General features: G+C 44.9%; 1 protein-coding gene across 2 annotated transcripts in view; it reads right to left on the bottom strand.

Moving 5' to 3' along the window:
- The window catches only part of tecta (tectorin alpha), a 43,271-nt gene that overhangs the window by 10,968 nt on the left and 7,819 nt on the right, over positions 1-24,484 (bottom strand). Inside the window, exons 9-20 of one of the 2 annotated variants that reach the window (XM_034293223.1) lie at positions 24,058-24,060; positions 16,642-16,686; positions 9,927-9,940; positions 8,646-8,785; positions 8,223-8,510; positions 6,186-6,323; positions 5,722-5,887; positions 5,123-5,535; positions 3,627-4,197; positions 2,760-3,370; positions 1,742-2,312; positions 453-1,123 (exon numbers count right to left, since the gene is read on the bottom strand). In XM_034293223.1, coding sequence (XP_034149114.1) covers positions 453-1,123; positions 1,742-2,312; positions 2,760-3,370; positions 3,627-4,197; positions 5,123-5,535; positions 5,722-5,887; positions 6,186-6,323; positions 8,223-8,510; positions 8,646-8,785; positions 9,927-9,940; positions 16,642-16,686; positions 24,058-24,060 — 3,631 coding nt within the window. Of the gene's footprint in view, positions 1-452; positions 1,124-1,741; positions 2,313-2,759; positions 3,371-3,626; positions 4,198-5,122; positions 5,536-5,721; positions 5,888-6,185; positions 6,324-8,222; positions 8,511-8,645; positions 8,786-9,926; positions 9,941-16,641; positions 16,687-18,541; positions 19,033-24,057; positions 24,061-24,484 lie in introns of those variants that run through there. The other variant, XM_029120970.2, reaches the window with a different exon arrangement.

Raw genomic sequence — 24,484 nt, 5'->3', positions numbered from 1 at the left:
CCCAATCCAGCCTGATAAAAGATGCTGATTGAAATAAGATCCACCCTGAGCCAATCAAAGAGGAATTCGTTCTTTGCTCCGTTATTCTATCAGCTTGATTTGCAAATAACTCTCACACATTCAAAAACTGTGTGACCTTGACAATAAATCAGTCACACTAGAAGCAGTAACACACATTGATTTGAAAAATGTCAAGACATGAAAAGAAAACATTTTACCTTTCATGATTTTCTGAAAAGGATTTTTAGAATTCTTGCCCTGTTCTCATAACAAAGTCTAAAGAGATTGACAATGACCCTGAAGTTTCACACCACTGAGCCGGCTCAAGCCCAACTTTCCTGATCGGGCATGGTTTTCATGGTTTCTGGAATCATGCTGATAAGGACAATAAGAAATAAAAAATAGCCAGCTCAGGACGGAAAGTTAGTGTGAAAAGGTTCTAATCAACTTACCGTGATGGTGTGCTTGTAGCTCCGAGACACCTCAATCTCATAGCCGTAGACCTCCAAGACAAAGCCCCTCACCCAGATGGCTTGCCCAGTGTCCCTCTCCTCGTTCCGTGCGGACAGCTTGAAGTCAGGGAAGGCGTCACTGGTACTTGTCCCCGTTTGGGTGGCGGTGCTCTGGTCCCCGTCCTCCTCCAGCGCCACCCTGCCGTTGCACGCAGTAGTAGCCAGCCTCAAGGTACAGCTGCTCTGCAGCTCGAACGGCACCCCACCGAACGGCAGGAAGTGTCCATAACCGGCGGCGGCGCAGAGTGCCTCGGTGCGTGGCTGGCAGAAGTAGAGGCCGTCAAGGCCCTCTTGGCAGTACTCGCCGTCCCGACAGGGGGCCAGGGTGCAGTAGACCGTGTTGTCCGAGCCATTGCAGTAGCACTGCTCCTGGCACTCCCAGTCCGTCCAGAAGGTCTGGTTGGTGGCAAGCTGCCGGCTTCCGGGTCCAAGGCAGCCGCAGTCGCTGCGCGCCACACACTGGCCGTCTCGCAGCGCAAAGCCCTCTTCACACTGGCAGCCTTCCTGGCAGGGCAGCGGGCACGGCTCGTCTGGCTCATCTAGGCTGGTGCAGGTGAGCGGGCACGCATTGGTGCACTCGTCAAAGTGACTGTTCTCTGGACAGGGCAAGGCTGCAGAAAGGAGGAGTTGGGTGTAGGAGAGAAATGAGAGAAATTAAGAGAGGCAGAGAAACAAGATGAAGGGATATTCAGAAATGAAAAGCCAGTGAACAGTCCATCAGTCAACATCATTTTAAAGTGGTGGTAGGAGGACTAACTCAACATCACTTCAAGGTGGTGGTAGGAGGACTAACTCAACATCACTTCAAAGTGGTGGTAGGAGGACTAACTCAACATCACTTCAAGGTGGTGGTAGGAGGACTAACTCAACATCACTTCAAGGTGGTGGTAGGAGGACTAACTCAACATCACTTCAAGGTGGTGGTAGGAGGACTAACTCAACATCACTTCAAGGTGGTGGTAGGAGGACTAACTCAACATCACTTCAAGGTGGTGGTAGGAGGACTAACTCAACATCACTTCAAGGTGGTGGTAGGAGGACTAACTCAACATCACTTCAAGGTGGTGGTAGGAGGACTAACTCAACATCACTTCAAAGTGGTGGTAGGAGGACTAACTCAACATCACTTCAAGGTGGTGGTAGGAGGACTAACTCAACATCACTTCAAAGTGGTGGTAGGAGGACTAACTCAACATCACTTCAAGGTGGTGGTAGGAGGACCAACTCACGGCAATTTGTTGCACTCCTCCAAGAGGTGAGGTCCACCTGGGCATCCTGACAGGCCGAGGCATACGCCTGCAGTGAAGAGCAGAGAACCGAGCGGTTTCCCTCTCGCACACACATGTTGTACAGGCAGTTCCTGAAGAACGGTGAGGGGTTAACGGCACTGTGGCATGCCAGAAAAGAGCTGTTAGTGGGGTCGTTAATGTTGCCACACATCCATGGGCTCTGGTAGAGCCGCAGATCCGTGCACATGCGGTAGAGGTCATCACAATCGCCGTTGCACGTCAGGTCGTCTGCAATCGCCCGCCAGCCTTCGGTGAAGAGCTCGGGGGTTTCGGCCAAACGGCCATTTGGCAGACGGAGGTCATCACTTGCATTTCCGTTGAAGAGACCACACAGGCCGCAGGTGGCGTTGTAAAATGCGGTTGAGAGGGAAATGTTAAGGAGGCCCTGGCGGCTGTAGCTGACCAGCAACAATCCACTGGATTCCACCACGGTGGCGTTGCCAGGGGCGCGGTAGATCATCAAGGTCTCCAGAGGGTGGATATAAGGCAGTGGCACTGGTTCACCATTCACCTGGGAAACAGAGAACAAGGGCCAGTGGCAGCAACATTCAATCCCTCATGTATGTATACAGTAAATATGTAAATATATTTTTTACATTTAGGTAATTTAGCAGACACTCAGAGACTCATTAATACTTTATTTGTCCTGGACCCCCGTTGGAATCGAACCCACTGTGCCACGTCTACCAAGTGAGTGCACTGGACTAACGTAATGTGATATCTCTGTTGTACATCAGCTAAATCGTATCGTATTTTGAGTTCATCATTTCTGAGTTAATTTCGCGCATAACCTACTCTTGGCGAGTTGGCGTACATGCTAAATAGGGATTGTACATGCCTGTTAATCACTAGACTGAGGCAGGTCAAATAACCTTTTCCGATACTGTATGTTTGCCGTAATAGTGGAGGAACGTAGAGAAAGGTATATAAAAAAAAAGCATCAGGCTAAAACACTGACCTTCACCGTGTCAAAATCCGATCCTCCCATCTGGGCCTCCAGGTTGGCCACCCTGACCACCACGGGCCGCATCCAGGTCGGACCCTTGTTCACCAGCCGCCGGCCCATCTTCACCTCCACCGCTGACACGTTGGTTGGCGCCGGCCCGCAGGATCTCAGTAGGTAGTAGGAGCTGTCGTCTGGGAAGGGCACTGAGGTCCCATCGAAGGAGGCTGTTACAGCATTCTGGCCCAGAGAACACATCCCCTCCCTTCGGGGGTAACAGCCCAGTTGCCCGACTTCCGCCACACACACCTCTCCCTCTCTACACGAGTCGTTGAAGCAGGAGACTTCACCGTTGGGGCCGCAGACGCAGCGGAAGGTGCAATCTCGGCCTTCCCCGGTGGACCCCGCCCAGAAGGTGTTGTTAAGGGGGTAGTAGAGGCCATCTCGCTCGCAGCCACAGTCATGGCGCCGGACGCAGCGACTGCCACTCAGCACGTAGCCCGGGTCACACTGGCAGCCCTCGGTGCAGGGGTGGGCACAGTACAGGTGGGATGTTAGGTCTGAACAGGAGGGCGGGCAGGCACTGGTGCAAACCTGATAGTGGCTGGACTCAGGGCATGTGAGGGCTGGAGAAAGAGGAAAATATGACGTTACAAAACATATGAACCTAACATTATTATGTGGTACATGATTACTAATGAACGTGTTACGTTACAATATCGCGGGCTGGGATAAATCCTGAGTGATGAAGTCGTCTTAAGGAGTAAGCAATATTAATCCCAAAGAAGCAGTAGGTTAGATGTTCAATTTAGGTTATGTCCACACGCAATTAACCCTAACCCCAACATCTAGGTACATATGTCAAGACAGAAAAGCGCCCACCACAGAAGTTGCGTGACCTCCATGGTCGAATGGTGACCCCCAGGGCTTGGCAGGCCAAGGCGTACGCCTGGATGGCTTGACAGAGGGTGGTAATGTTGTCCCTGTTGCTGCACATGTCGTAGACACAGCTGTAGACGAAGGCTGTGGGGTCAACCACTGCCCTGCAGTCCCTGAACGGCCCGTCCGTCTTGTTGATCAGCCCACAGTAGTCCGGTCGGAAGTAGAACGCCTCTGTCAGGGGGTCGCATATGCTGCAGTTCTGGGCGCAACCGTCTGTGCAGCGCCAGTCGGCGTCCTCCGCCCGCCAGCCGCCACCCAGCTCCACCACGCTCTCAGCCAGTGAGCCGTCGGGCAGAACAGGGTCGTCGGCGGGGTCGTCGTTATAGTTACCACACAGGCCGCAGGTGTTGTTGAAGAAGGAGCTGGGCAAGGAGATGGAGGCGTAGTGCAGCCCGTCGTAGGTCACTAGGAGGCCGAAGTCTGTCTCTAGGGCAACGGCCATGCCTGACTGGTACACTTTGACGGCACCCAGCAGGAGTTGGACTGGAAGGGTCTTAAAAAGCCCGTCGACCTGGAAGTGGAGACGTAAGAGATAACCAGCCCACCCTGTTGGACTAGTAACTAGGTACACCGATCTATAAAACGACATGATCAGAAGCACAACCTTTGCCCTATAACCTCCTGACCTAGGGCTGCATAATTAATCGAAATAAAATGGAAATAGCAATCGCCAACTTATGTGATTTTCAGCTGCCAAAAAGTTAAATAAGATGCACTTCACACGAAGCGACGGACATGCATTGTACGTCCGTAATTGTTTTTCTACCCGGGGCTGTAGGTATTTTTGTAGATTACTTAAATACCTGGAATCATTTTGTTTAAATATGGGTTATTTAAATGAATAATGATGGTTCTTCAATGTTAGTTTGAGTTAACACTGCAACTACATGTCTGCTTCAAGTTGGCGAGTGGCATCAGGATTTTGTCCCACATACACAATAGCATGGTTATTAAAAGTTTCAGTTTCAATGTGGGTGCCTACAAACAAACTTAATATAGGAGGAAATATATACGTCAAGGGTTGAGAAAGTTTTCCTAACCAGCTATGTCAACTAAACAAACACAGCAAACGCTGCAAAAGCCATTGCATTACATGAGCAGTTAAACGAATAGGTCGACACAGGCTGCACCTTCAAATTGAATTGGTAATAAGTGTAAAATAGAAAACACTGAACTTTAACATGATTTTTATTCAGTTTAACAGCACATTATGTAGGCTACGATCTCTATTTTTAAGTGAGATTATCTACGCTGTTTACACCCATGTTTGCAAGTTGCAATACTTGTCAAAGAAATCACAGTTCAATATTTTATCCAAATCGTGCAGCCCTATCTTGACCTATGGTAAACTCTCCGGGACAGTGTTTGCCCATAGAGACACACCTGCACAGGCCTACATACAGTGTTGCTCTGCTGTGAAGGATTGCTTTCCCCACCTGTACGGTGCCCTGGCTGCCTTTAGGCAAGGTGACACGGTGACCGTACACCTCCACCGTCACGTCCCTCAACCAGGACACTGAGGAGACGCCGCGGTTCTCGTTCTTGGCCTCCACGCTGAAGAAGGGCAGGCCGGTCACCTCCCAGCAGGGTCGGGCCAGCAGATAGGAGCAGGTGCCCTGGAAGTGGTAGAGAAAGCCATCGAAGGTGTGGTAGTGCGGGTCGCCAAAGACCACACAGGTGCTGGTGCGCGTGGGTTGGCAGTAAAAGGCACCCTCTTGCTGCTCACACGTTTCCAGCTGGCCGCACGGCGCCTCCTGGCAGAGCACTTCATTGTCTATGTCCATGCACCGGCATCGCTGGGAGCACTGGTCGGACAGCCAGAAGATCTCGCCGCGCCGATAGAAACGCCCTGGGAAAAGACGTGGACCTTTGCAATGGCAGATCCATGTCCCTAGACATAATGCTGTTTTGGCTTGTCATGCTGTGTTTCTGAGGACACTACCGTAAGTCTTAAATCACATCATGTGACTGACGAGGACAAAACAGACATTTGACTAATGTGTGAAGTCTTTGTGATTTTCTATCTCTCACCCACCATTGTAACTACAGCCATTGGCAGGGTCTATCAGGGCAGTGTCTATGCGGAAGACCCAGCGGCCAGGCAAGTTGACATTAGTCGTCTGCTCGATTTCAACCACATCATTGGACCGGGACCCAGGCAGGTTGAGGAAGTGTCCAATGTCTCCTCCATTGAAACCTGACTGGAGACAGGAGAGTTGGGGAAAGGCAAAACGAGGAGGTTATGGTTTTCTCATGGGCAGTTTTGAAATTGGTGGGGCTGGTAAAAACATTTTGGGAGGTCTCGTAGACACAGGGAATTCATTTTTGTTTTGTATATGTACATAGGTGATTGTTAATATTATTGTGTGTGTGTGCTTCATCATTGCAAGAAAAAAGTAATTTAATAAGACACAGGGTGGGGTTTTAATTTTTCACATTGATTATTTAATTAATTAATACATTTTTACAGGAGGTTTGTGGCTGGGCTACTTTGACTACCTGTGCTGTGGTTCCACCCAACCCAGTGAGAGGGTCTCCTCCACTGGCTGTGCCAGTGCTCCAGTTGATCTCTCCATAGTTGAACATGGAAAAGCATGACAGACCATCTGATATCAACACAACCTGAAACGTATTCACCTATAAGGTGGACATTGTGTACAGAAGGTAAGTTAAATTTGAAACAGCAAGAGTAAAACAAAACAAAGACATTCTGGGGGAATTTATAAATGAACCAAAACAAACAACCATCTATCAGGTGAAGCAAACACCTACATAGCAACCCAGGGTCAGGGTAGTATAAGCATATCTGGGCAATTCATTTAGTATGATTTACAACATTACATTCAGCAATATCATATCAGAATTAGCAACAAGTATGATATATTACAGCTTTGCTTCGTTCCTAATGATTAAGGTAATGTTAATATTGTCTCCCAGGATATTTCACATAGCACATCCATAACAACAATCAATTTGAAGTTGGTTGGCTTTTAGGGAGTAATTTTCATTAACCTCTCCAAGGATTCATATTCACAAATTCACAAATGGAGTTTACTGTGGCTTTAGTAAAGAGCCATCACCATCCATTCACAACACCCCAGCAAATCGGCTGTGTATTTAGACACTCAATACTGCCCCTAGTGTCTGTACTAAACATAATGCATTATACTTAATTGAGCGACCTAGATGTATGTACAGTGAACCCTGCTGATTTTTTACTGACAAAGAAATGATCAATCTATAATTTTAATCATAGGTTTATTTGAACAGTGAGAGACAACAAAATAACAACAAAAAAATCCAGAAAAACGCTTGTCAAAAGTTTTATAAATTGATTTGCATTTTAATGAGGGAAATAAGTATTCGACCCCTCTGCAAAACATGACTTAGTACTTGGTGGCAAAACCCTTGTTGGCAATCACAGAGGTCAGATGTTTCTTGTAGCTGGCCACCAGGTTTGCACACATCACAGGAGGGATTTTGTCCAATGTCTCCTACACAGATTTTCTATGGGATTAAGGTCTGGAGGTGGCTATAGGTCACTCCAGGACCTTAATTTGCTTCTTCTTGAGCTACTCCTTTGTTGCCTTGGCTGTGTGTTTTGGGTCATTGTCATGCTGGAATCCTCCCGTGTAGTTCTGGCTGATTCCTCACCATTCTCATGATCATTGCAACTCCATGAGGTGAGATCTTGCATGGAGCCCCAGACTGAGGGAGATTGACAGTTCTTTTGTGTTTCTTCCATTTGCGAATAATCGCACCAACTGTTGTCACCTTCTCACCAAGCTGCTTGGCGATGGTCTTGTAGCCCATTCCAGCCTTGTGTAGGTCTACAGTCTTGTCCCTGACATCCTTGGACATCTCTTTGGTCTTGGCCATGGTGGAGAGTTTGGAATCTGATTGATTGCTTCTGTGGACAGGTGTCTTTTATACAGGTAACACGCTGAGATTAGGAGCACACCCTTTAAGAGTGTGCTCCCAATCTCAGCTCGTTACCTGTATAAAAGACACCTGGGAGCCAGAAATCTTTCTGATTGAGAGGGGATCAAATACTTATTTCACTCATTAGAATGCAAATCAATGTATAACATTTTTGACATGCGTTTTTCGGGATCTCTTTGTTATTTTGTCTCTCACTGTTCAAATAAATCTACCATTAAAATTATAGACTGATAATTTCTTTGTCAATGGGCAAACGTACAAAATCAGCAGGGGATGAAATATTTTTTGCCCTCACTGTATGGTCTGCTACGTCTAGCTTGTACCAGGTTATACCAAAAGGTTCAGTTAGATGTCTAATTGAGTTAAAAACATGTAAAGTAGAAAATCATTTGTTCTGTGTAAGCAAGGAGGTTATTGTTATTTATTTTTCTTATTTTTTTCTCTTTGTTCTAGGATAAAATGAACAAAGCCCAATTCAGAAAACCAATTCAGAAAGCTATTGTATTTTATTGTCAGTGTGTGTGTATGTATGCAGAATGTTTTCTGTGTGTGGAGCATAGTAATCCCAATATCTTGTGATTGTGGTTACTTTACCGGAGTGGTCTGACTGCCTCCATAGAAGGTGACCTGGTGCCAGGTTGCGATGAAGACCGAAGTGGCTGTAAAGGTGGGTAGGTTCTTGAAGTATTTGCGGATGTCTTGTGAGGCCCTCTCCAGTACTTCTGGGTCGGTGCTCTCACGGTAGTACACGTCTCCACGGATACCATTGTGCACATCTGCCCAAAGTGGGGCGATGAAGGATCTGCTGTCGCTCAGGGGGAAGGCCTCGGGAGTGAACTGGCTGACCTGCACGTTGAAGGATATCACACCGTTGTTGTTGACCTGCAGACATGGAGGGAGACGGACGGTCACAACCGATTTGATGATGAACAGATTCATGCTAAAAAAAAAGAGAGTCAGTGTTTGTAACAAAATATTTCCTGGATTTGAAGGATAGAAGGGCTACATGAAGCTTACATAGATGGAGCGGTAGGGGTTATTAAAGAAAATGAATGGCATGAGTAAAATGATTTCAGTGGAACTTCCATCATCCATCTTGGGCGTCTCCAGGTCTCTGTAGGTGGGCCCATAGGGGTACAATATCTCTCGAGAATGAGCTGAAGGAAGAAGAGGAGGGACAGTTGTCATAACAGATTTCGTAGTATGGGAACGGCTCGTCATGATCAATGAAGGAGACTATTCATGTCATACGAGACAATGAATTAAGTTATGAGAGCATTCATTTTCTGCTACTTTTAATAGAAAATCTGTAGTGAAAATATTATAAAGCGGTCACACTTCCTATGATTTGGAAAGGGATGGGGATGGGGAATACTACAATAGAGCTAAGGACTGGCCAACACATCCTAATATCACATGACCATGATATGAATATGATAGCTTCAACCAACAATGATATTAACCAACAAAAAGGTTTAAGTTGTAAGAATAACAAGCTTATATTTTGGTTTCTGGTGCTGTTTGACAGCGGAACTAAGGTAATAAAGCATTCATTAGTCACATAATCAATGTATGCATACAATAGAATTTATTGCTGGGTGTGGAAATTCATGTAGCTAATAATTCTAGATTAATCCAGAAAGAAAAAGTCAATACACATCATCTTTCAAACATAGCAAACCATCTGTTTATAACATAGTGATCCCTGTGTCATTTGCTCTCCGTGTTTTTATACAAAAAAAACCTGTGAAACGGGACAACGTCACTAACCTCCTGTCAGAGGAAAGACGCTGAGGAGGTGGAGCAGAATGACTGCCGTGCCTGGCCTGACCATCCTGGACGGAGCAGAGAGACAGACAGGGGATGTAAGCAAGTCCTCTGGGGACTAAGAGAGTTGGAGTACTCAATTCAAGACAAAGCATTTCATTAGAGTGATTCAGGAAGTCAGCGTTTTTGCTTTATCCACAGCCATAGATCTCCAGAAACCTTGTTAACCACCCCGCCAGCAACCTGAACCCCATGTCTTCTTGGAGCCAGATACCAGAGAAGAGGAAGAGTGATTCCCAGAAACAACTTAAACAAGAGCATTAACAAGAGCCCTGGGGAGCAACGGAGAACCAGCCAGCCAGACGATGACACGTAACTTTAAGATCATTCTCCCAGGTCTCCCTTGGGCCCCCCCCCCCCGTCTCCCTGCCGCTGTGGCCCGTTAGAGGAGCCCTGAAAAGGCCCCATTATGCGATCAGGGACAATGTGTCAGGATCACGTTTGCCTCATGGTCCCGTGTGACTGGACCACAGTGGTGCTGGGCCCTGTCAAAGCCAGGGAGCCAGTGGCCCAACCCGAGTTGACCCGTCCTGCCCCAGAGTCTCCTTTTCTGAGGATGGAGCTGGGCCTGAGACCTCATTACCTCGTTTGTTTGGGAGCCATGACTTGTTGGCTAAAGAGAGGAAAGCAAACAGTGGAGCACTAATGGTTTTAAATGAGTGGACTTGAATTGCTAGGGTCTTAATGTGGCCCCGGGGGTCGTGTCGGTGGCTGGCTTGGCCCCCTTCCCACTGCCAAACTGGCATATACAGCCAAGTCAAGCCACGGGACAATGCCTGATCTCATTCAAATTTAATGGATGGTTATGTCATTAGTTCAATGTAGAAATACACCTTGGGCATCCTCTATGATTTGTGATTGTAGTATGCTAGGACTGTCTCAAACAAGGCTTCAATAGTTAAAAGGGACAATCAACCTACATTTTCTACATTGATTTTATAAGTTAATGTTGTAAGTATAACTTCTTATTTGTGAAGAGTCTAAATAAGCTTAGTTCAACTTTCGGAAGAACCTAAAATAGGGACGTTTAACTAAAATGTTTATAAACAATATAAATGTAAAGAAACGCTATATAGCTTTGAAACACGGTTTAAAGAAAGTCTTGTCATTTTGGATGGTATGACTTTGTTTCCGAAGCTCAATCTGTGAAAGGGGTTATATATTTCCACCCTTTTTCCAAAACATTGTTGGGGTGTTCAGTTTGTTATTCTGTCAGCTGCAGATTGGCCCTTTAAAGTATAACTGTTTTAATGATTTGGAAAACCAGAATCTAAAAACACTTTTAATTGAAGTTTCTTATAGCGTTTAAAAGCGTTCACAAAATATTTTGTCAATTCACATCCATGCCCATCGTTCTACATTGAAATCAATAGTTTTAATTATGAAATAATTAAATCATTAGTAATTAAATCAAGTTTTATTTATGGAATAGGTTTACTTATAATATATCTATTTTAGCAATTTTTATGTCAATGAATTATCTGTGAGTTAAGTATTAGTTTGTCTCTTTGACTACATTTAAAACATACAGTATTATGTAACTCTATTCTCCACTCTGCTCTTTTTAATATGTACAGTATTCTGCTTTATAGTAAATTGTGTTCAGGTGTGCCAAGGTAAGTGGACCCTGGTGAGAGGAGATCATCGTTCAGTCATCAGCCTGTGATCAAGCTTTGTCAACAGAGATTACCATAACCACTGTTTTCACTGGTTCAGTTCCCGTTATCTCACAGGCATTCACCTCTTAATGTTTCAACAGAACAATCAAGATGAAGCCCAGGGGCTCCACTCTGGTGACACACTTTGGGGTCACACTAATTATAGAACACAAAACAATTGTAAAATTGTGTCCAATTCATGGAATAATATAGCTTGTTCTGTTATATATGATGTTCTGTTATAATATAACAGAACATCAAAATAAATGTATATCGATCTGGGACCGCTGACTGTCTGGCTCCCAGGAGTTTTGACAGACTGATTCACTTTTAAGCGTCTTCATTAGCATCTACTCAAATAATCTGTAGTGTCAGATGCTCAGCTGTGGGGAATGCCACAACATGGAGCATAATCCTCCTATAATAAAATATGAACTAATCACCAAACCAGATTACATCATTCCGCGGATGGTACTGTTCACTGTGAGACATCACCATACACATTATCATCAAGCAAAAGCATGTATACACTCATGTCCTGATCTCCTCAGAGCTGGAATGTGAGAAACAAACATGAACACACACTTGTCCAGGAGTCAGATTAAAATGCCTTACCTATCGAGCAGCTGTTGATGCGCCTGCCAGAAAGAAGGAGAGTGAGGGACTGATAGCTGGACCACTCACCTGCCTTCAGAAGACAGACATTGAGCTCCACACCACTCTCACCAGGCTGCCGGCTCCAGAGCACTTCTGTGGTCCATCCAACTGGGAATCAGCCACAGAGTTTAAAAGAAGTGAGGAGAGAACTGGAGGAAGACGGGGGTGGGGGGGGGGGGGGTTGTCGTGGTGATGTGGGAGGGGAGGAGGGAGAGGAGCTCTTACCCTCCTCTTCCAGCAGGATTACCGGTACTGTACTAATGGTCCCAGAAAACAAGCTGAATCCTCGCCTAGGGCATCCGATAGATATCAAAAGGAGCAGGGAGAAAGATTCCTTGGATGAGAGGAGCGGAGGAACTGTAAGCCCCCGCCGAAGCTCTGGAAGGAACTTTACTGAAACGGGCAGGTACAAACTTTACCAGGGATTGAGTTCAACTTAATCTGATATCAGTGTTTGGGGAAAGTGGTAGGTGGGGAGGGGGATGTAGGGTTTGCAGAGAGAGGGAGAGGGAAATGGAGAGAGAGAGAGAGAGTGTGTAGAAAATAAGAAAGACAGTGTACAAGAGATCTTGGAAATGAGGGAGGGAAAACTAAACAAGCAAAGGCAAAATATTGAAACCAGACCTTATTTCCCTCTAAGCATGGAAGGCAAAACGGTTCGAACAAAGAAGATTCGTGACATAAATGTCAGCCCCTTGGATTGGGCCCGGACTCCCCCCTCTGCCCTGCCGACAGAGTCTGTCTCTGTATGGCTAAAGCTTTCCACCTGATAGGCTCAGACCTAGCCAAAGCTGCCCAGTCTCACTCAAGGGTATTTTATGGACAAAAAGACTAAAACCCTGCTTTTTCAAGACCTTGGAAAGTTCCAGTTACAGAATTAACATTAGTCACTTAGGACACACTGTGTGCTTCTCTTTAATTAGGGACGGCCTCATTTAAGGGACACACAGCTCACCTCATTTCCAAAGATCCAGCTGAGATTAGGCATGAGGGAAATCGCAGGTGGATCCATGCTGATAGGGTCTGGGAAGGACAGGGGAGTCAGTTGGCTCTTTGTTGTAAGGGGGACAGTGGAAGTAACTGGATAGAGGGAGCAACATGTGTGAAAAGCTGCAGGACTGAGGGTTGACCTGGGGTTCCCATTGACCAGTGTAGGGGCCCTCTGTGGAGGATTATTTTACACCTCCCATAGCTTGTTGTGTAAATGCACATACTCTTAACCAACCTGTGAAAGAGAGTGACACAATAAAGGGAACAAAAAAAAGACATGATCCCAGCGGGGCTGCCGGGACTGTGGTCCTCCTCTGGTAAAGGAAAGTGTTTTTGGAGATGTCGAGGATGAGGAGAAAGTGGGAGAAATTTAGATGCGGTCGATAGGGGGCAGGTTTCCTTACTTGAACACCCTCTTTCGCATGGAGTCACCCAGGGCCATTTCTAGGCATAGTTGACATAAGCGGTTGCTTAGAGGCCCCAACTGCTATGGGAGAGGGGGCCCCAAGTTAACTTTGATTTGGGGCCCCCAATCAAAAGTAAGAGCTCCCTAGCGGTTGGGGCCAAAAGGCTAGAGCCGGTACTGGAGTCGTCATACTCACCAATCCCACGCACAGACCATTAGACAACTAGGGCATGACAGTGACAGGATAACCACTCTCTCTCCATTTAACTCAGTGGGAATGGGGACATTGTGTAGTGGGCTGTTCCACACTGAGCTTAGATGGGATAACGCTGCGTGTCTGCCCCATGTTAACACCATGCTTTTTCAAGGAACACAGTATTGCTGACAAGGAGGTTCACCTATGACATAATGGCCTGATTATCATTTCACGTTTTAAATATGAACAAAAACACGACAGTGATGGGTGAAAGGCATTTTTCTCCATTTACTTCAATAAGTAAAAGCATGACGTTGACTGTTTCTGTGGGACCACGGTCAGAGTTGAGTATATTTTGCCGGCATGTCAAATATCAGAAGCTCTGGAGAGCCCATCAAACTTGTCCTTCCAAAAAAGCTCCTGGACATGATTTCCAGTCATCCAATACCCAGAGTGGACCACTTCATATCAACCCTCACCTCCTCCCCTTGGCCAGCAGTTGGCCTTGCCCTGCGCTCCTCTTCTTTCCCGCACAATGTAGAACCTCCTTGTGGTAACCCAAAGCCGCCTTCTCGAACAACTCCTTCTCCTGGGCTTACAATGGGCTCCGTTCAGCCCTCCCTGCCCTTGATCCAGCTCCATAATGCAGCGGGGGGGGGGATCAAGCTACCGTCTGCCTGGCCAGGTCTTGAGTACGGGACAGGGGCGTGAAGAGGTAACGCAACAACTCACCCCCCACCACCTATCAACCTCAGCACGACCCTACATTAGAAGCTCCGTTGTCACAGCCGGGTAACCCCATCGCCAGCCTGCTGCTCTTCGTAAACCCATTCTTCCCTCTGGGGATGAACTGGTGACCCAGGTGGCCAGAGACGGCCCAGTCCAAGGGAACCTCAGCTCAAAACTGCTGCCCTCTGACAGACGTTCTGCTGGGGCCAGGGTCAGTGACGCTAACGAAGCCTGATTATTTCGATGCCTAGTCATTGCAGGGACCCAGGCAGTTCGGTATAGGACCAGATCCAGTGAAAATATTTGAGCTTTGTGAAGGTTACTGAAAAAGTGACTTTTTAAGGTCTCACACAATGGCAGTAGGTCAGGAAAGAAATATCTGTGATCAGGCAAAACTATAAATTATGACTTAAATACTTGTCAGTGGTCCATATACAGTCACCTAAAGGATTATTAGGAACACCTGTTCAATTTCTCATTAATGCAATTATCTAATCAAGCAATCACATGGCAGTTGCTTCAATGCATTTAGGGGTGTGGTCCTGGTCAAGACAATCTCCTGAACTCCAAACTGAATGTCAGAATGGGAAAGAAAGGTGATTTAAGCAATTTTGAGCGTGGCATGGTTGTTGGTGCCAGACGGGCCGGTCTGAGTATTTCACAATCTGCTCAGTTACTGGGTTTTCACACACAACCATTTCTAGGGTTTACAAAGAATGGTGTGAAAAGGGAAAAACATCCAGTATGCGGCAGTCCTGTGGGCGAAAATGCCTTGGTGATGCTAGAGGTCAGAGGAGAATGGGCTGATTGATTCAAGCTGATAGAAGAGCAACTTTGACTGAAATAACAACTCGTTATAACCGAGGTATGCAGTAAAGCATTTGTGAAGCCACAACATGCACAACCTTGAGGCGGATGGGCTACAACAGCAGAAGACCCCACCGGGTACCACTCATCTCCACTACAAATAGGAAAAAAAGGGTAGAATTTGCACGAGCTCACCAAAATTGGACAGTTGAAGACTGGAAGAATTTTGCCTGGTCTGATGAGTCTCGATTTCTTTTGAGACATTCAGATGGTAGAGTCAGAATTTGGTGTAAACAGAATGAGAACATGGATCCATCATGCCTTGTTACCACTGTGCTGGCTGGTGGTGGTGGTGTAATGGTGTGGGGGATGTTTTCTTGGCACACTTTTAGCCCCTTAGTGCCAATTGGGCATTGTTTAAATGCCACAGCCTACCTGAGCATTGTTTCTGACCATGTCCATCCCTTTATGACCACCATGTACCCATCCTCTGATGGCTACTTCCAGCAGGATAATGCACCATGTCACAAAGCTTGAATCATTTCAAATTGGTTTCTTGAACATGACAATGAGTTCACTGTACTGAAATGGCCCCCACAGTCACCAGATCTCAACCCAATAGAGCATCTTTGGGATGTGGTGGAACGGAGCTTCGTGCCCTGGATGTGCATCCCACAAATCTCCATCAACTGCAAGATGCTATCCTATCAATATGGGCCAACATTTCTAAAGAATGCATTCAGCACCTTGTTGAATCAATGCCACGTAGAATTAAGGCAGTTCTGAAGGCGAAAGGGGGTAAAACACAGTATTAGTATGGTGTTCCTAATAATCCTTTAGGTGTATATTCAGTGTATATTCAAATTTTGTCCAATATTTACCTGGAAATTCACTGAACAAAAATATAAAATTCAACATGCAAGTGTTGCTCCCATGTTTCCTGAGCTGTTCTCCCTTGCCAGGACAAATCCATCACCCCTACAGGTGTGGCGTAAAAAGAAGCTGATTAAACATCATTATTACACAGTGCCACAGATCTCTCAGGTTTAGAGGGAGTGCGCAATTGGCATGCTAACTGAAGGAATGTCTGTCAGAGTTGTTGCCAGAGGATTGAATGTTCATTTCTTGACCATAGATTGCCTCCAACATCGTTTTAAAGATTTTGGAAGTACCTCCAACCAGCCTGACATCTACAAATCAAGTGTACCCACCTGCAAATCTGGCTTCTTCACTAATAGGATGAGATCAGTCACACAGGCACCTGATGAAACTGGTTTGGCATAACCAAAGTATTTCTAAACAAACTGTCCAAAACCGCTTGAGTACAGAGTGGTGTTACAGAGTGGTGTTACAGAGTGGTATTACAGAGTGGTATTATGATCCACGCCCTTACCTTTTGTAAGTTATCTGCACTTCCAGGCCTGTGAAATATAGATAATGGAGTAATAAACATGTTTAGTTGGACTGATTTCCTAAAATAAACTGTCACAATATGATGCAATTCTAACTAAAACCGCATCCTGTTATTTTTTCATTCATTGATACAAGCAGCACTACCACCACTTGGTGGAAGTTACCAACAATGTTTAATAATCGGATGTACTTAGAATACTAACACACAGTATCAGCAAAACAAAGAAAAAGTCACAATTTAATAAATGTATTCAAGACATTAATTTACTGGTAGCAAAGCAAAAAGTGTTTGACAGTGTTAAGCAAATAGATTCAACAACAGTCTAAAACAAAATAAACAAATAAACCCCAATCTTAATCACTGAAAAATAATTACTGATGCGATCATCCTCAAATAACATGATGAAACATTTGATAAGAACATTATGTACACTATGTGCTATAATGTTTACTCCTACCCTTTTTTCCTCAAATTAAAGTTAAAAGACCATACAATCCCAAATAATAAATTACTGCCCTCATAATCCAAGCCCACATTCATAATGTCACATTTTAACATTACCATGATCCTACCACACATAGCATATTACACTCTTTATCATTACTGACCACAAGCCCAGCCTACATATAACATATCACACTCTTTATCATTACCAACTATGATCCCAGCTTACATACAACATATCACACTCTTTATCATCATCAAACATGCAAACAAAACCTAAAAGGATCAAGAAGATGGATCTTAGATACTTCCAAAAGGACTATAGCCATCATTCTGAACCAAGCCTTTGTCCTTCTGCATATGTACATCGTAAAAATATCAAATAAGGGGATGTCTAATAAAAAGGGAAATATAACTGTTTGAGCAATTGTTTAAAAACACACATAATAAAACAGTTTTGTGGTTCTCCTTCGTTTAATGATTTTGCACATGTATAAGAAAATGTACTTCTCTTTTAAGGAAAAACTCTTTTAAAATGACAATAGGACTTGACAGCTCCAACGTATCATTTCCCATTGGTCACTTCCACCGCTTGGATAGATTTGAGAAGAAGTGAATCTGAAGCCACGCATGGGCAAGGACCAATAGGAGAGCACGCATTTAGAGGGGTGTGTCGTTGGCCCAGGGTCGATTAAAACAATGGACACTAGTTCCAGCGGAGGTGTTCGTCGTGTGAGACGGATGTATGGTATGGATGACGGGGAGAAAGAGAGAGAATTGGAGAGATAGAGAAAGGCAAAGAGAGAAAGAGGTGAGGAAGGTCACCGCCTGTTGGGTGAACCCATTGTAATCTAAGCACAGAGGAAGTGACCGTGAAACAGTGGTCGGTGTGGTTTCCCCGCAGGGCTGGCCTGGGGTTCATCCTCTATCCCTCCAACACCCACTCACCTTCACATCCAACCCCCCTGTCCCCCGTCCCCATAAGGGTAGAGCTGCTCCATTCATGGGGAACCAGCAGGAAGAACTGAGTGCACCTCCCCTCCTCCAAATCTTCTTTGTCTCCCCCTACCCAACCCCTTTGCCTCACTTTCGTCTGGGCCGTGTCGCGTCTCTCTATAAGGCTGCCTTGTGAGCTGAGCTCAGTGTGGCCTCCTTGTGAGCTGAGCTCAGTGTGGTCTCCTTGTGAGCTGATCTCAGTGTGGTCTCCTTGTGAGCTGAGCTCAGTGTGGTCTCCTTGTGAGCTGAGCTCAGTGTGGTCTCCTTGTGAGCTGAGCTCAGTGTGGTCTCCTTGTGAGCTGAGCTCAGTGTGGTCTCCTTGTGAGCTGAGCTCAGTGTGGTCTCCTTGTGAGCTGAGCTCAGTGTGGTCTCCTTGTGAGCTGAGCTCAGTGTGGCCTCCTTGTGAGCTGAGCTCAGTGTGGCCTCCTTGTGAGCTGAGCTCAGTGTGGCCTCCTTGTCACAAGCTTGATTATCCTCAAAGCTCAATGTAGCATCTCTCCCAGGGCACCATGAATGTTTATGTTAGCCAATCTTCAACAAATGAGTCAAGATCAGATAAGTGGTATTATGCTAATTGTGCAAACCTTACTTACACAACAAAATATATTTCAGATTAAACTACTCTATTCTGCACTCTATTTTGTGAAACCAAAATGTAATATAGAATCTCAGGGGTGTCAAGTGGCTCTACAGTCATGCTTCACACCCAGCCACAAACTGAGACGCGTGCACAGCATGCATATATATATATATATATATATATATATATATATATATATATATATATATATATATAAGCTGTGCGGGAGTTTGTGTGTATATGTATAAACAATACATTTTTACATTAAATGTAATCTGATTAAAAGAACGGGGGGAGACCTCCACACCAACACACAGACAGACACTCTCTTCTGTCTCAGGAGTCTGAGGAGGTGGACGTGGATGAGATGGTGCGGCTCTTGGTCTTTGGCACCACAAGTATCTCGTCCCCGTCTTGGACCATGTATGAGTGGAGAGCCCGGCTGCTGTACTTCATCTCCTCTGGTCCCAGAGCTGAGCCCAGCTCACGGGCAATGTAGTACAGCCGCATGCCATTAGCCGGCAGCCCCACCAGGGCCCTGAGTTCCTTCTTGAGCTCCCCGACCGTCTGCTCCAGCCGCAGGCTCAGTGACTCGGCCCGGTCACCCCAGCGCACCTCCAGCGTGGCCGTGCAGCGCGGACGCAAGTCCACCTCAGCCAGGGGAGCAAGCCGGCCGTACTTGGATACCAGGACGTGGTACCTGCGGAGACAGAACAGGGTGGAAGTGAGGTTGGCTTTGGTCCTTTGATCCAGAGTTCTTTGTGGGAACATTTTACAGGCGGTATGATAGACGGTGAGACTATTCTCCAAAAATAAACATTTTAGCCAGTCTTTGTTCAACAAATACAACAAATACGTATCTTTTCCTATTGTTCATATTTTATGTAGAGATCATTCACCAATATTGCATTTTGAATGCCTGCCATATTCAATGTGCTCAATGGTTAAGACCACAGGTTGCCCATATTTAGCAATTATGGAGTTCTAAATGAACTGTGTGTACACAGTGATTCTTAAAGAAAATAACAAATAGATGTTCTCATCTTGCTGCTTTGCAACTATATGTTTTCTGTTTCCTGATCGCGCATCTCCTTGTAGCTTTTGAGAAATGTAGCTTAGGCTCAGGTACTAATCACTAACTGTTGGTAGGGCTTTCTGCTTGTGCCACAAAAACTCTTCAACTGTACTGCCTGGTGTTCAACGTTCTCACTCCACCACAGGAGAGCAGCTCCCTGTCAGCCCAGTCAAAACTTCTGTCCTTTGCACCATATTATTGAAACCCACTCAAAGAGTATCTAAAATAACCATCCCTATCCAACTTGAAAGAGCTTTGCATTTGAAGAATTTAATTTCACTATTTTTGGTTGATCAGTGGCAAAAACTCGCTTATTTCACATTGTAACACAAAATGTGGAAAAGTCCAAGGTGATCCTCTGTACACACACACCACACCCTATGGAAAAAAAACACATTCTCATGTACATAAAGGTCCGGAAAACTCACAATTTTCGTGATTTGCCTAGACGGGATCAAAACATGCACCTGTATACGTAGAGTGGCGTTGCTCACCAATGACAACATTTCAATGAATACTCGTGTGTCATGCCGCCAATTGAGTTAACATCCATTTTATCAACTTAATTCAGTTTCCCAGGAGTCAGCCAGAAATGGATCACATTTGCAGGCAGCCTTGTCAAGCATACAAAATATGTCACAGAGACATGCTTTCCTGAGTTTTATCAGGTTTTCTTCCAGGACCTCTCTGGAATTTGCTGTGTTCATCCTTCCCTCAATCCTGACCAGTCTCCCAGCTCCTGCCACTGAGAAGCTTCCCCGTAACGTGATGTTTCCACTCCCATGCTTCACCACAGAAATGGTATTAGCCAGGTGATGAGCGATACCTTATTTTCACCAGATGTAGCCCTTGGCATTCAGGCCTTATAGTTTGATTTGGTCACATCAGACCAGAGAATCTTGTTCCTCATGGTTTCTCAGTCCTTCAGGTGGCATGTTATATGCCTTTAACTCAGGAGGGGCTTCCGTCTAGCCACTCTACCATAAAAGCCTGGATGATTGTGCTGCAGAGATGGTTGTCCTTCTGGCAGGTTCTCCCATCACTCAAAGAGAAACTCTGAAGTTCTGTTAGAGCGGCCATTGGATTTTTGGTCATTTCTTTGGCCAGATTGGCAGCTCTACAGTGTCTTGATGTTTCCAAAAGTATACCTTTTCACAACGGACTCCAATAATGTCCAAGAGTCATCAAGGATGATCAAAAGACGCAGGACACATCAGAGCTCAATTTCTGGTGTAATTGCAAAATTGTCTGACTACTTATCTACATGAGTTATTTCAGTTTTAAATTTTCAATTAATTGGCAAACATTTTGAAAAAGGTGTTTTCCCTTTGTCATTATGGATTATTGGGTGTGGAATGACGGCAAAACAAATGTATTTCATAATTTAGAAATTAAGTCTTTAACAAATAAAAATGTGGAGAATGCAAAGTGGTCTAAATAACTTCAGAAGGCACTCTATATCTGAAAGATAATAACGAGGTAAAAAAATCTATGAAACATTTCGCAATACTTTAACATTAATTACTATCCCCAAAAAACAAAGCTGGAAGTGCATATTAGAAGTGATGTGTGCTTGTTTGGGAAACACAGGGAGCTCTCTACTTTCTACCTCTCTGTGCCGTGAGAAAAAAGTAACACCCCCTCAAGGGATCGCAGAGCTAGAGATAAGGAACCCAGGAACGATTAAATAAAATCCCAGAGAAAAAGCCTCTCTTTTCAAAGCTACTGTAACAGCTGGGCCAATCAAAGCAATTTCCCCTTCCCTCCCCAAAAACCCTGCCTGGGTTTCAGTGTGTGGGTAGTCAGAGATGCAAGTGCCACTGCCATGGGAATTCTCGTCTAACACAAAAAGTGCCATTTTGTGAGAAACCCATTTCCACTCACTTAAAGGTCTCCTTTACTGTGGTAACTAACCACTTGTACACCTCGCTGAATAACATGGCAGGCGATGACAGAGGTATTGGTAATGCTAAATGTCATTTTTAAAGGTCCTAATGTGGTGCCTCTGTGTACATATACGGCCAAAGTATTGGGGTTAATACCTTACCCTGTATCTACCCTCCATCTTGAAGCAACTTATCGTCTGGTGTTTCATGCCTCCCTCTGTTCTTTAATCCACCTCTGCACCCTGGCTGACAGCTGACGTGCTAAAAGGTTTGTGTTATGTAGCATTACGTTACTCACTTCACCGGTATGCTCTTAATCCCCGTCCTAGGCCTTGTACTAATTTCCCCATCTCACTTCCTGCTTCATACCACTAATCTTTATCATTCCCATCTCTTCATTAACCAGAGCCCTCTTTATCTGTAGCCCAGTCTTTAACCAACCTGCGAAGTGTCCTTTATTTGAAAATGGGCTGACGAGAAAAACAAAAAAACATGTTTTGCTTGTTACATAAATCTGGGAACAAGCAAGTTACCCTGATAGCTGCAAAAGTGGATTCTATTAAACTGAATGGCTTCTGTTTTTAAATGTGACTTAAACTTTTTTTTTTTCATTTAAGCTACGACATACTATGACCCCATTGTTTCTTTAGAACCCCTTAGAACAAAGTGGACAGAAATCATGAGAGAAAGAACGTCAACGATAATTGGGATTGGTATTGGGACAATTTATTTGACATATTTCTGTGTGTCTTGTAACACATTTCCGCAGACGTAAAAGAGCTGTCAATGTCTGCTTTTGAATTTAGCCTTTAAAGCCTGCAATTGGTGTCTGTCAGCATGACGATCAAAGATGTATCGTTGTACGTGAAGGAAGCGAGGTTGGGAGAAAAAAATCGGGAAAAAAAGCATGAAAACAAACATTTTAACAACATTAAAACTAAGCAAAGCACCTGCAAGCCTGGTAGGAAGACCCTACTGAAAACCTAAATAATTACAAATGTCAGACAAATCAGGAACACACTCCAGGATGCATGCATGGATGTCAGCCACTGCCCTCTGCAGAGGACTTCAACAGTAAAACTACAGATGCAACACTTCAAGGTGCAAATCATCATGCCGTTGGCCGGCATAACCAGGATGCTAGGGAAAGCAATTCTTTATGTGGCCGTTCAAAACTAACGGCCCAAGATCCACAGCATACCACCTCATTAGTTAGATATGGTGGTAGTTCAGGGGTTGTATGGCCTAGAAATGAATGGCTGCCACTAGAACTGGCTCACATGTTTTCATTGATAATGTCAGTAATAACTACAGCGACAGAATAACATTCTGAAATATACAGAAACATAACTCAATGCAGCTAGACAGTGACCGCAAACAAGTTCATGACTGACCAAGTCAATCTTCATGTTAATCTAACTGAAAAGGCATTTAATTTACTTAAGACAAAAAAACCTAAATGAAGATGTCAGCAGTAAAGGCCTGGCAGAGCATCAGCAAAGAAGGTATATAGTGTCTACTCAGGGTCAACAGGGCACTATGGTCCTGAAAGGATATATGAACAAATACTAAATATAAGTCCTTAATTTGGACTTTCCCAAAAATGGTGTGCTTCTATAGTACAAAGTATAAACATGTTTACATTTCTAAATAGCAAAACCAGACAAATGCTCCCAAATGAAAGCTGAGTATGTACACTTTAACCTAAACTTAATTGTTTGATTTAAAATCCAAACATTTGGGGTATCGAGCCAAAATCACAAGAACATTTCAATGGTACCTTTATTAAAGAGGGCAGTGTAATTCCTTCAGACTGAAACCATTATTACACAGTGTAATTCCTTCAGACTGAAACCATTATTACACAGTGTAATTCCTTCAGACTGAAACCATTATTACACAGTGTAATTCCTTCAGACTGAAACCATTATTACACAGTGTAATTCCTTCAGACTGAAACCATTATTACACAGTGTAATTCCTTCAGACTGAAACCATTACTACACAGTGTAATTCCTTCAGACTGAAACCATTATTACACAGTGTAATTCCTTTAGACTGAAACCATTATTACACAGTGTAATTCCTTCAGACTGAAACCATTATTACACAGTGTAATTCCTTTAGACTGAAACCATTACTACACAGTGTAATCCCTTCAGACTGAAACCATTATTACACAGTGTTTGAGACATTCTTAGCTCCAATTAAGGAATCAAAAAATGTGTAGCTTTCTGACATGGTGGGGTCGCAACGTGTTCTTACATCCAAACGGGCTCAGGTGCCAAAGAAAGCTTGGGAACCCCGACAGCGGACTCTTCTTCTTTCTATCACCTTACCTCCAGCCGACTACTCTTTCCCTCTGCTCTTACCTTACCCGTCCCCTCTCCCCCTCCTTACGCTTGTCTCTCCAATCCCCAGCCCCGCATCGTTCCAATCTCCTGACCTGAATCAGAAAGCCGCTTACGTTCAACACATCAGTGGCCATATCTATGACTAAGACCTTGCAGCTCAGCACAGGTTATTGTTACTCAAAGGCAGCTCTCTGTCAGATCTCTGCGGGCTGACGTGGCCGATGGTGTTCATCTGAGAGGCTGTGACCCTCTCCCCTTTCTGTGATCCCGGAGGGCGACGGAAGGTGGGCCTGGGGTGCTCTGGACCCGGGCCAAAAGGAGCCTGGCAGCCCTTTCCAATGACGACATGCAACACATCCTTAAACGTAACCCAACCACACACACACACACACACACACACACACACACACAGTCTTGATCCGTCCGGTGCTGTCAGATCAAGACAATACACCCCGGTCCACAAGCAACATTAAACAGATTCAAACAGTTGAACGGCTGCGTCTTCCGAGACACCTAATGGCTACAGAAACGTCCTCCTGCGCCATACGGCCAGGCTGGCCGTGACAACAGCACTACTTCGTTAATTGATTTTGCCTTACAGACTCAATAGTTATCTGGTAAAAAAAAAACAGAAGAAAAAAAAATCAACAATGCTCAATCAAAAGCACCTAACCTATAGCAGAATGCTTTCAACCCACCCACTAATTTCGACACACCCACTTGCCCTTTCCACTCACCCACTCGCCCTTTCCACACACCCACTCCGGTCATCATATTGTGCTGCTGTTACTCTCTTCTTGATATTAGCGGGACAATCTTTGCTGCGTCAGCTCTAGT

The sequence above is a fragment of the Esox lucius genome, chromosome 7 (assembly GCF_011004845.1).
Source record: "Esox lucius isolate fEsoLuc1 chromosome 7, fEsoLuc1.pri, whole genome shotgun sequence".
Lineage (NCBI taxonomy): Eukaryota > Metazoa > Chordata > Actinopteri > Esociformes > Esocidae > Esox > Esox lucius.
The sequence above is the reverse complement of the archived record's forward strand: the minus strand, read 5'-3'. Positions and strand labels throughout refer to the sequence as shown.